General features: G+C 40.3%; 1 protein-coding gene across 1 annotated transcript; it reads right to left on the bottom strand.

Moving 5' to 3' along the window:
* Positions 1 to 955: 955 nt before the first annotated feature.
* On the bottom strand, positions 956 to 10,937 carry LOC100562226 (dynein light chain 1, cytoplasmic-like). Its single transcript, XM_062982737.1, is given in 3 exon segments — positions 956 to 2,924; positions 2,927 to 3,158; positions 10,813 to 10,937. Coding segments are annotated over 3 exon segments (480 nt in total). The 3' UTR covers positions 956 to 2,801.
* Between the last annotated feature and the right edge of the window lie 2,606 nt (positions 10,938 to 13,543).

Raw genomic sequence — 13,543 nt, 5'->3', positions numbered from 1 at the left:
GAGAAAGGTAAGTCTTTGTCACAGCGGGCTTTATCAGGCCCACCTTTAACTGTGCATTTTCAGACTTTAAGTCACTGGGGGAAAGTACTCTATCCTTTTCCCTTCATTAAGCTCCCTAGGCACCTTTTCTGTCCCCAAGGGACAAACACCCTGCAATTGAACATCCAAAGAAAATACTATTCAGTATCAGTTTTTCTTTTTTCCAAATAGCAGGTGATTCTCCTTCTCATAATTGGTTGCTTTTTCGTGCTTTCTTTCCTTCAGTGGTGCATTGCACCAATGACACCTGTTTGTTTTATTATCAAAATTGTCTAGTTTTCAAATACTTTGGATTGCATCTGTCATTTCGGAATTTCCTTTAAAATAATTAACCAGACAAAAGTCTATTTTACTTATATAATTTTAACCACTTCATCTCTTGGTATAAATGTCTAGACATGTTTCCTCTCCAAATAAGCAGCTTTAAATTTATGCTTGTGTTTTTTTTTTTTTAGAGTCAATATCTGAATTAACTCATTCACAGGAAGCATGAAGTCGTTCAGATAAATAGGTTCTGCTCTGCACATTGGTTCTGGAGTTGCATATCAGGTCAGAATGTATCTGACTATAATGGAACCTCTCTAGTTATGATCCTCAAGATTGCTGTGGGTTCCATCTAGGAAAGACTTGAGTAAGAAACCTAAACGGATCTGTATGCATATGTCTTCTCCATTCCATATCACGCAGTGTCTAAGCATGAAAAAGTTTATGTCCACTACCCTTCCCTTGGAGAAGGAAGACAGATATTCTGGTTTTTTCATGATATGAGGCAGCTTTATGGAGGTCTTGCCAACTCAAGTGATAATCATGGGTCTTCCTTTCAGAATTATCCCTCTGCACACTGATAGGTATGGCATGCAGAAGAAAGAGTTAGACTCCTTCTACACTGCCATATAATCCAGATTATCAAAGTAGATAATCCACATTATCTGAACTGGATTATTTGAGTCTACACTGTCAGATAATCCAGTTCAAAGCAGATAATGTGGGATTTTATTCAGCTATGTGGAAGGGGCCACAGATAAACACAGAGATGGTTTAGATATCCTATGGAAGATAAAAGGAGTTTGGCCTTCTCTAGAGATTGGATGGTTATCTGTTGGGAGTGATAATCTGGCTTTTATACAGTTGTGTAGAAGAGGCCCCAGGGCCCTTCCACACAGTCATATAACCCACAATATCAAGGCAAAAAACGCCACAATATCTGCTTTGAACTGGGTTATCTGAGTCCACACTGCCATATATTTCAGTTCAAAGCAGAAAATGTGGGATTATATTCAGCTGTGTGGAAGGGGCCACAGATAAACACAGGGATGGTTCAGATATCCTATGGAAGATAAATGGAGTTTGGCCTTCTCTAGAGATTGGATGGTTATCTGTTGGGAGTGCTTTGATTCTGCAAGGCAGAGTGATGGGCTCTTTGGCTCTTGTGTTCTCTTCCAAATTGTATGATTCTATGTCAGTCGCTGGGAGAAATTTGCTAAAACTGAGTTCCTGATAACACATACCTGAGTTTGCATGTTGTGTGCTGCTCTTGTGAGTTTAGGTATATGGGTGTCTCAGATCAGATTCTGTTCTCATCTCTTAGACCTATCACCACCACTTCTAACTGAAGCTTATTTTGATGGCATTTTTGGTCATAGCCTTGAGAATGAAGCTGTAATATTATGTGTGTGAGGTTGCAGTCCTTCCTATTTACTGGCCCCCAATAACAATAATTAAAAAAAACATCAAAATCAATACTGTTCATTTCACGTTGGTGTAATCCATAGTGAGTGCTGAGACATTGGTCCCCAGATCTGCCAGACATGCATGTCTTTGAACTAGGTAAAGAATGGTAACTCAAAGTAGAAATAGACAAGTAGAATCAGCTTAGAAAAAAAAAACAATAGAAAAGCTATACCAGATCTTTGGAACACTAAGAGATGTAAGAGAATGAATGTGGCTGTTGCTGTTGGGGATGTTTCTAGCGCTGAGTGTCGAAGCCAAATGAGAAGTAGAAGGCTCTGTTTTTCTCTGGGCTTTTAAATGTTTTGCTGGCTGCTCGGTGTGTTTTGATCTGATTGATCCTGACCCTTTTTCTTCTCAGTTATTGCTCCCTTTTACTTCCTCCTCTTTTCTAGTGAGGCTCTTCCTATGGCAATTGATTCTCTCACTCTTTGCCCTTTCGTTCTGATTGCCCTTGGCTTGCTTTCTTATTCAATGTTTCTTTTCCTTTACTTGGGCTGCACTGTGTTGATATCCTTTCCCAAGAACACCTTCATCCATTTCCACATGGAATATCTGCTTGCTTCTTTTACCTTCTGCTTTCTCTCCCCGCCACCAGATTTTTCTAATATGTTTCAATTCCTCTCCTCCTTGCCACTTATTTCCCACTTGTTGATACCTCCATGCCCTCAAATTCCAGCTCTTCAAGGTAAATGAAGATAATGTCTGTATCAATACTTTCAATTATGGTGTTTCAGTATCTAGAACAAGGATGGGTATCATTTCTTGTCCCATTATTACAACCCTGCCCTGCCTCAAATCCCTTTGTGAAAACATGTACAATCCATTCCAAGCTCTTTGCCGGTTTTGAATTTACCTTTTTTGCTATTTTTATGGCCACAACAAAACAAATCAGTACAGAGAAATACCTGTCCATTAAACAAAAGACTTCAAGAACCAAAGTGTGTGCTCTGGGGAAGGCTGAAGATGTCTATTTGGTGTTAGTGTGTTCGTCCCATCACCAAATGCATCTTTGGGTGAAACAGTCCAATTATCTAACCAGACTTGAACAGGAGGGTGGTAACTTGACCCAGGCAGAAGTAGATGAAGTGTTTGGTCTCATGAGTCCCATAGCTGCCAAAATTTCTTCCCACAATGCAGTGCCAAGTAGGGTTGCGCACTTCTAGTCAAACTCTTTCTTTATGTGGGCAGAGATATTCTTCTCGATGGTGTATTTCTCCAAGGCCTGGGTGTCACACTCCACCGAGTCCTGCTGCATCTCCTCAGACATACCTGCATTCTTGATCACAGCCTTGCAGTTACTCACGGTTGCTGTCTGCTGCTGGGCTGCTTCCGAGGACGGCGGGGACTCTGATGGAGTGGGCAACACCGCTGGCCCTTCCCCATGTAAGCTGCCCCAAGTCCCTTCAGGGAAATGGAAGAGGGTTTTAAAAATAAAGCTATTATTATTATTATTATTATTATTATTATTATTATTATTGACACAACGACATTGTATGACACAGCAAACAAGATAGGTATGCTGGATTTCGTATCACAAAATCACAAGTCGAACACTTCTCAAGTGTTTAGGACTGTGTGATGTACTTTCGGATGATGCGCGCAGATCCCAGCAGGGTGGCCTTTTGCAGTTGGCAGATCGTGATTTTGTCAATGTCTATTGTTTCCAAATGCCAGCTGAGATCTTTTGGCACGGCACCCAGTGTGCCCATCACCACCAGGGCCACCTGCACTGGTTTCTGCCAGAGTCTTTGAAGTTCAAACTTGAGGTCCTGATAGCGGCTGAGTTTTTCCTGTTGTTTTTCGTCAATGCGACTGTCACCTGGGATGGCAACATCAATGATCCAAACCTTTTTCTTGTCCACTACTGTGATGTCTGGTGTGTTGTGTTCCAGAACCTTGTCAGTCTGGATTCGGAAGTCCCACAGTATCTTTGCATGTTCATTTTCCAATACTTTTGCAGGTTTGTGATCCCACCAGTTCTTTACTGCTGGGAGGTGGTACTTGAGGCATAAGTTCCAATGAATCATTTGGGCCACATAGTTGTGTCTCTGTTTGTAGTCTGTCTGTGCAATTTTCTTAACAGCAGCTGAGGAGATGATCAATGGTTTCGTCGGTTTCCTTGCACAGTCTGCATTTTGGGTCATCAGCTGATTTTTCGATCTTGGCCTTAATTGCATTTGTTCTGATGGCTTGCTCCTGGGCTGCAAGAATCAGGCCTTCTGTCTCCTTCTTCAGTGTCCCATTCGTGAGCCATAGCTAGGTCTTCTTGTCAGCCTTTCCTTCAATTTTTTCAAGGAACTTTCCATGCAATGTTTTGTTGTGCCAGCTGTCAGCTCTAGTTTGTAGTGCGGTTTTTTTGTACTGATTCTTTGTCTGCTGTGCTTTGAGGAGTTTGATTTTTACTTCAATCAAAGCAGGTTCTTCACTTTGCTTTACATATTCTACCAGGGCATGTTCTTCTTCTTTGACTTCTTGTTTCACTTGCAAGAGTCCTCTGCCCCCTGATCTTCTAGGCAGATATAGCCGGTCAACATCACTGCGAGGGTGCAGTGAATGATGAATGGTCATGAGTTTTCTTGTTTTTCTGTCCAAATTGTCCAGTTCCATCTGTGTCCAGTTTATGATGCCAGCAGTATATCTTATGACAGGTATGGCCCAGGTGTTTCTGGCCTTGATGGTGTTGCCTCCATTGAGCTTGCTTTTGAGAATTTTTCTGACCCTTTGTGTGTATTCTTTACTGACCACAGTCTTCACATGTTCATGCTTGATGTTGTCCAGCTGTAATATGCCCAGATATTTATAGGCATCTGGCTGGTGACACTTTATTGTTTGGCCATTAGGCATATTTATGCCCTCACTTTCAATGATTTTTCCTTCTTCAATATTATTATTATTATTATTATTATTATTATTATTATTTGCTGGACCTCAACACCCTGTTTTAAATTTTCTTGATGAAAGGAAGAATTGTGAAATCTTGCTTCCTCCACTTCTCGATCTTTCCCAGGTCAAGAGAAATTGAATGCAGAATATTCAAACTGTTTAAATTACCACTTACACAAGGCCATAATGTTTTCAAAAGAAATTGTTGATAATAAGCCTCAAGATGTGGATATATACAATGTTGTTTACTACTTGTATGCATGAATGCTTTCATACATTTTAGTTCAATGAGGCTGTCCTTCCAGAGGATTACGTATGTTTTTTAAAAATCTGAATGCCAGACCTTGGGTATGATCATTTTCTTTATGCTTGCAAAATCCTAATATCTCTTTTTTTCCAGAGTGCTTCTTTCCCTTTTTATTTCAAATGAAATCAAAAAGCACTTTTTTTCTGGTGAGCATGAACACAATTGAAACAGTGATATTTTTCTGTGGAGCCACTCTTTCTGACAGATTTAATGGTGTGTGTGTATGTGAGCAATGAGTATTATCTCAGAATATTCTGGCAACTTTGCAAAGTTTCAGAAATAAACAATGATGGTGCAAATAGATAACAAGCATTGTTTCTAAAAGCAAAAGAAAAAATGTAAACTGTTTTACATCGGGGTTTGTTTTTGTTTTGTCTTCAGATTGCTTTCAGTTTATGAATTATTAGTAAGAAAAAAGAATCAGGGATCACAATACTATGGAGTTATTTTGTTTCTTTTCCCCCTCGAAGCGTGAGGGAAATTTTGTAGTCATTCTTATAAAAAGCATTTCCATAAAGAGCCTATTGCATCTCACCAGGCAATATAAAGACCCTGATTCATCCTCTCTTACTATGTGGTATGGATTTCTTTCTCAAAACACCCTCATGGTTTCAGCATTAAGGTAATAAATATTTTAAACCATTGAAAGTTATTGTTGTTTTATTAGCCTGCTGGTAAAAGTACACCATCCAACTATTTCACACACAGCACTCTGAGAAACTAGTTTCTGGAAACTAGCAGTTGCCATGGAAACCAATGTAGGAAGCTTACTGTTTTACTACAACACAATTTGGCATACTATGAGGTCCCTTGGAAGTAGTCTTAAGTCCCAGAAGAAAGCAAGCCTGAAGGATTGACAGTCTACAATCTTACTAGCTAATACTTCTAGACAACTTGTCAGATTGAATGTGTTTAATTAACTCTTTTTTAAATTCTGTTTTAGGATTGGAAGTCTTCTTTTTGGAGAGACCCATGGGATCCTAAGAAGCTTCCATCCATAGTATGGAGAAAACTCTGGAGCTAAATGCTGCAGAATTCTACTTTGGCTTGAGGACTTTCTTGGAAAATTCAATGACATTTAATGCCAGAAAAGTCACCAAATTAAACACATTGATTTAGGAGCATCCCATCCAGAGGTTCTCTCTATATTACCAGGCATCACTGCCATGGCAGAATGTTCTGAAATCATGGAGTTTGTAGTTTGATGAAGCACCCACACTTTTTTGGCAGAGAAGGGTAAAGACCTTGTACAGCTATTATTGTTATTATATTTATTTATACCCCACTTGATCTCTCTCAAAGGAGACTCAAAGCTGCTCAACATAAAAGCATCAGCATACAATTTAAAATATTCAAATATTCAAACATTAAAACAGATTTAAATATATATAGTATTAAAAACAATTCAGATTAAATCCAACAAAATATGTAAAACCATAGTAGCCAAACTGGGAGGGATAGCTAACACTCCAGAAGACAGGAGCAGAATTCAGAACGATCTTAACAGACTAGAGAGATGGGCCGAAACTAACAAAATGAAGTTCAACAGGGACAAATGCAAGATACTTCACTTCGGCATAAAAAATGGAAATCAAAGATACAGAATGGGGGACACCTGGCTCGACAGCAGTACATGTGAAAAAGATCTTGGAGTCCTCATAATAATAATAATAATAATAATAATAATAATAATAATAATAATAAGTTTATTTGTATCCCGCCTCCATCTCCCCCGAAGGGGACTCGGGGCGGCTTACAGCAAAATCAAAATACAAACAATGATAAAATATAAAACATCAGGACAAAAACAAAAACCAATAAAAAATATACACAATAAGTTAAAAAACGCAACGCAGAATTAAAACATCAGGTTAAAAACAATGAGGTTGCAATAGTGGATAAGCAAAGTGTACGGTGCACATTATGGGTAACAAATTCATAAATAGATAAAGTGCATTAGAATCATTTAAGGTCACATTAGGTACGGTAGGGAGGAGTCCTGAGTAATATCAATCAATCAGGAATTGGGAAGAGCGACCAGTGCAAAAGGTCGAGGAGCATAATAACTGTGATGGAAAAAAGATGATCTTAACCAAAGGCCTGAGTGAAAAGACAAGCCAAGTGAAAAGACTCTTCCGAAATGCCATCAAGGTGGGGGCTTGCCTGATCTCCCTAGGCAGCGAATTCCATAACCGGGGGGCCACTACAGAGAAGGCCCTGTCCCTCGTCCCCACCAACCGCGCTTGCGATGCTGGCGGAAGCGAGAGGAGGGCCTCCCCCAATGACCGAAGAGACCGTACAGGTTCGTACGGTCATGGACAACAAGTTAAACATGAGCCTACAATGTGATGCGGCTGCTAAAAAAGCCAATGGGATTCTGGCTTGCATAAATAGGGGTATAGTATCTATATCCAGGGAAGTCATGCTACCCCTCTATTCTGCCTTGGTCAGGCCACACCTGGAATACTGTGTCCAATTCCGGGCACCGCAATTGAAGGGAGACGTTGACAAGCTGGAATGTGTCCAGAGGAGGGCAACTAAAATGATCAAGGATCTGGAGAGCAAGCCCTATGAGGAGCGGCTTAAAGAACTGGGCATATTTAGTCTGCAGAAGAGAAGGCTGAGAGGAGACATGATAGCCATGTACAAATACGTGAAGGCAAGTCATAGGGAGGAGGGAGCAAGCTTATTTTCTGCTGCCCTGCAGACTAGGACGAGGAACAATGGCTTCAAACTACAGGAAAGGAGATTCCACCTGAACATCAGGAAGAACTTCCTCACTGTGAGAGCTGTTGGGCAGTGGAACTCTCTCCCCTGGACTGTGGTGGAGGCCCCTTCTTTGGAGGCTTTAAAGCAGAGGCTGGATGGCCATCTGTCGGGGGTGCTTTGAATGCGATTTCCTGCTTCTTGGCAGGGGGTTGGACTGGATGGCCCCGTGAGGTCTCTTCCAACTCTACTATTCTATGATTCTATTATTCTAGCCTCTGACATGATCTTAAAAACCTTCTTCTTTAAAAGCCTGCCTGTTTTAGCATGCTGCCAGAAGGATAGCAGGGAGGGAGCCATTCTGAGTCGAGGGGCAGCCACCAAAAAGTCCCACTCTTTCGTTCCCATCAACCGAGTTTGAGATGGAGGTGGGACCAAGAGAAAAGCTTCTCCTGAAGATCTCAGGGCCTGGACAGTTTCGTACAAGGGGATGCAGTCAGCCAAATAGCCTGGACCTGAGCTGTCTAGGGATTTAACCATCACTTTGAATTGCACCTGGAAACAAACTGGCATCCAGTGGAACTGCTTCAACAGCCAGTCCCAAATGAGCAATCTGCCTGCAGTTCTTTGGACCAGCTGAAGTTTCCACACACTCTTCAGAGGTAGCCCCATGTACAGAGTGTTAGAGTAATCCAAACTGGATACAACTAAGGCATGTACGAACATGGCCAGATCTGGCTTCTCAAGGAACAGGTGCAGTTGACTCATAAGTTTTCATTGTGAGTTAAGTGTGTGCGTGTGTTACATATATGTGTATTATGGACCCAAGTGTGGTTTATAGCTGTATTTAGCAATAATATTAACATTCTTCAACAATAAAAGAAAAACTACTCCCTTCTATTCTTTCACTTTAGGCCATTCAATTACTTACTTGCTTAAAACTGATAGTGTTTTTCTCCCTAGTATTGCCGCTCAAAGAGCAACATTATTTTGTGATGCCATCAAAGGGAAAAAAGAAATGATTGTATATTCTTTCCAGCTGATGTTGCTTGCCTTTATTTGAGTGAAATAAATTGTGTGTGGCACTGATATTTCAAATAAAGTGGACATTCAGGGCTGATGTGAAACAAACCAGCGATATTTATCCAGGTTCAATAGGCTCTTATGCTTTGCTTTCATTTAGAAAAGCAACATAGCTGTATAAACTGAACACAATTATTTCTATGCTCTCTGCTTCTTGCTAAATGCTAGCACCTTCTCACAGCAAGGTTGTATTTTTCTATCATTGTCATTGCACTAAAATGGAATGTATTATGAGGGTGTTCTTATGGGTACCTAAGCTACATATTTTGATTTGTTTACTGTGTTCAGCATGTGTTATAAATATATACATGTACGTCTTTCTTAGTATGAAGAAACTCCCAACACAGTTCAAAAAGGGCAACATAATTTCAGTAGGCTTAAATTTGAAATTGTCCTATAAATCATGACATTTACACTGCCAATTAATGGTTCTCTCTATCCATAAATGACATTACATATTCAGATGGCAAATGTGCTGAACATAAGGTTTGCCGTACATTTGGAAACAGGTGACTTTACATGTCTTTGGTATTTATAACAGACCTAAAATTTCTAGGTGCAATACAGAAACTAGAAAGAAAAGGGTCTTGCCTTCTGCCTTGCATTCTCAATGGAAAAAAATAAGTTCCTTTATGGAAGAAAGGAAAGAAAATTATGAGTTAGAAATATAGAGGGATACAGAAAGAAATATAAAGCATATACACATATGTTTCTCCATTCCATCCCATGCAAAGTGTCTTGGCATGAAGAAGTCTATGTTAAGCTATTCTTCTCTTTTTCTGGAAGATGTCATTCTTTGTTCATTTCTTCTTGAAGGAAGCAAACAATATAATTTAGGAGCTTTTGAAGACTAGATAGTTATGGATGTATATGGGCTCCATTCCTCTGCACTGCCAGTACGGAGCCCTGCCAGAAGTAGTCCTGCATCATCTGTTAGGTTCCAAGAAACTGTGCCAGCACCACAACTTAGCACAGGGAAGACGATTCTCATCTTCCAAATGATGAGGTCAAATATTACCCTTGTCTAGGAAAAGCCAAAGCTGGTGGACTAGACAAACCCCATGGCTCTCCATGGACCTAAAAGTATTCCCAAACTGTATGTAAACTCCCACAGACAGTGTTTTATTGGGAATTAGTTTATTGGCGCCTTTCATCCAATCATTTACAGCATCCAGCCATTGTTCCAGCTTCTACATAGTCCTAGCCTACTTCTAAAGGTCTTATAAATAGTCAGTTGCAAAAGGTCTTGAAAGACAGACAGAATTCTGCTAATGTGGTTCTGCACAAGAAATACAATGCCATGTAATGTATACTATTTCATACTACTGTGTTTCCCTGAAAATAAGACAGTGTCTTATATTAATTTTTGCTCCCAAAGATGCGCTAGGTCTTATTTTCAGGGATGTCTTATTTTTCCATGAAGAAGAATTTATTGTTGAACAAAAAAAATGAACATTTATTATATACTGTACAGTTGTTATCACAAACCAGCATACCCAGACAAACTGAATCCTATCAAGAATTTATTGTTACTACCATTATTTCTATGTACAACACTCTATGGTACGTACATTTATCGATCCTGCATGCTCTGGTATTCTGTTTGGCAGGCATGCTTCCAAACAAAAACTTTGCTAGGTCTTACTTTCGGGGGAGGCCTTATATTTAGCAATTCAGCAAAACCTCTATTAGGTCTTATTTTCTGGGGATGTCTTATTTTAGGGGAAACAGGGTATGTATAGGAGCCCCGGTGGTGAAGTGCGTTAAAGCGCTAAGCTGCTGAACTTGCAGACCGAAAGGTCCCAGGTTCAAATCCCAGGAGCGGCTTGAGCGCCCGCTGTTAGCTCCAGCTCCTGCCAACCTAGCAGTTCGAAAACATGCAAGTGTAAGTAGGTCAATAGGTACCGCTCCGGCGGGGAGGTAATGGCGCTCCATGCAGTCATGCCGGCCACATGACCTTGGAGGTGTCTATGGACAACGCTGGCTCTTCGGCTTAGAAACGGAGATGAGCACCAACCCCCAGAGTCAGACATGACTGGACTTAATGTCAGGGAAACCTTTACCTTTTCATACTGTATTGCTGTGACACAATGATGGTTCTTCCATTCCTAGAATCTGTAGAAGACTGATCATCCTTTGCCTGACTCCTGTTGGTTTGATTTTGTTTTGACTTTCCATGAATTGCCATCTTGGTAATCCAAGCTGCCAAGGTTCTATCGAGTAGTCAGTAGGTCTTTGGGATCAATGATTTTTTTTTTCCAATTCTCATTACTAAGTTAGGGGAGGTGTGAATAATAGTTTTCTAGAATATTGTTAGGGGCCTGTATTGTAACTATAATGATATAACAATTTTGTTACTTTTTCAATAAGTAATTGCACAAGGGGGGGGGGCTTCCGGGGCTTCTTTCTTAACAGTGGGTCCCCAGGGACCATTAAGTCAAATCTCCTTCTGCCAGGTAGGAAAAGAACAGTCAAACCATCCCCAACAGATGTCAATCCAGGCTTTGAAATAGTAATAATAACAACAACAACAACAACAACAACAACAACAACAGAAAACCTACTTGGTAAACTTTGGAGTTACTGACTTTTGACTTTGCTTACCGCACAACTCCCAACAATCCCCTTTTATCTTGAAATCCTTTTAGAGAGCAAACATGCATTTTCTCCCACCAAAACTTTTAGGGAGGAGGAGGAGGCACAAGGAGGTAAGCAGAATTCTGGGAAATGAAGTTTGAGAAGGTGAGGACTCCTGTGGCAGAGAATTCAAAATGGCTTGGGTTTTCCCTCTCCAAGTTGGAGAAGTTACTTTTAAAATGGAGGTGCTGTGTTGCCTCCAGGTCAGCAGCACCAGAGAATTCAAAAGGCCTTACCCTAAACGACATTTCCTTGAATTATGCTCACTTCAGAATACTGGGGCTGCCCTCTTTAAAGCCCCAATGTGAGTGTAGTCTCTACCTGTTTCTCTGGTCTGGCCACCCAGTCATGCATAATCTGCCCACCCACCCCAGACCCCCTCGCCATCCCCTTTGGGGAAAGAGCAGGGTTTCTCCCTCGACTCCAGGCCTTATCGTCCTCCTCAGGGCCCTTTGGGGGAACCAAACCCAGCCCTTTTGGGGGGAGAAGCAGCATCCACGATGGAGATTTGGAGCCACTTACGAGACTTACATAACTCTTACAACATAAGTCATAAGTCAGTGTTTTTAATCTTAAATTTTATGCATGGGCGCCCCTCGTGTTTCTAAATATCACTTCGTATGTACGAATCTTGCCAAATAGATATGACAAATGAGTTACAAAGTTTTGCACAGCACTAGTAGTCAGATCAACATCAGTATTCTTAAGCTCTGTCTATCAGGAAATTAACAAGATAACAAATTGTGGCTTTAACACTTATTCATCTAGTAACTCAAGTAAGCACTGATAAGTATTCTGTCTTCATCGACACAGTTAACATAGACCTAGAATCACCCTAAGCACAATTTTATGCCTCTACTAGAATTCTATATCCAAGCATCCTAGTGTATCTGTTTAGCTATACATTGATATTCGGTTGGGTACTAAACAACAAGATTAATCAAGAAATTAGTATTATGCTATATGAAGGAATTTAGGTTATCAGCAATTGCTTGGTAGCAGCAGCCTAGAGATTGACCTGTTGTATAAAGCCAAATCCGGTGTTTTGCTGCTCAAAAAGTCTTTTATTTTATAGCATCTTCGGCTTTTTTTAGTCACTCCTTCCCTGCTCTCTTATCCAGGGATCTGTGCTAAGAGAGACATTATTACTATTTTTACCTATTTTAGTCAATGTACATATTGGGGTTTTACTTCTCACCAAATCTAATGCTATCTTCTTTTCCTGCATACAGGCAAGAAGAGTTTTGCTGGCATTGGGCCTGTAACTTTGTGCTGTCAGGATTGTTGTCACATTAAGCCAGGTATTACCTTCATCTTAGTTTTGTTTAAACTTAGGTTGCTTTCCTTCCCAGAGCAAACCGTCTGTAATATGTTATTCTACAATACATCTCTAAAGCTCCAAAAGCTTTTAATTAGGCAAAGAGAAACTAAAAGGTAATCTATCCTGTTAAAGCTGTATAACACTGTGAAATTTGTGGATGTAAGTGGCATATAAATACTTGCAAACAATAAATAAAGATAGTCACGAATCTGCTAAAAGGTATCCTGCTAGAAATATGCTGTTAACTATGAATGATGGAATCTTCTTCTGTTAGAACTAATATATGGGGCATGATCTTTTTCCCCCTCAAACCCAGCTTTAGGCAATTAGGCCTAAAGCAGTTTTTGTCCATCCAAGTCCACATGGTTCATGCTTTCATAGTAGAGATGTGTGTGGTCTTTGTTTCATCAGTTTCATTTGTCTATTCATTTAGTATCGTCCATTCGGATGCACGAAACAAAAGATGTCATTTTCGGACAAAACAAAAGGCAACACAAAAGAGAAAGCTGCATGGTCACTGTGCTTGCTTTCATTTTCCTTTTGTTTCGGGCTAACTAACAATAAGCAGGTACTGACAGGGCTGCTTTCCCATTACAGTTTATGTGTACCAATGGGTGTTAACAATAATATTATTATTAATGGCAGTAGTTACTCTGGGACCCTAAGCCGGGTCTGAGAGAAGTCTACTTCCCCATGACAGCTGAGGTGTGCCAATGGGTGTTAATAATAATATTATTAATAACAATAATACTCTAAGGAAGACCCAATGTTTTCAAAGTTGGTGGGCTAAAAGGGGTCGAAATGTCCTCCGTGTGTGGCAATTTTCACCCCACTGG

This window comes from Anolis carolinensis, chromosome 5, assembly GCF_035594765.1.
Source record: "Anolis carolinensis isolate JA03-04 chromosome 5, rAnoCar3.1.pri, whole genome shotgun sequence".
Lineage (NCBI taxonomy): Eukaryota > Metazoa > Chordata > Lepidosauria > Squamata > Dactyloidae > Anolis > Anolis carolinensis.
This window is presented reverse-complemented; position numbering and strand designations above follow the sequence as displayed.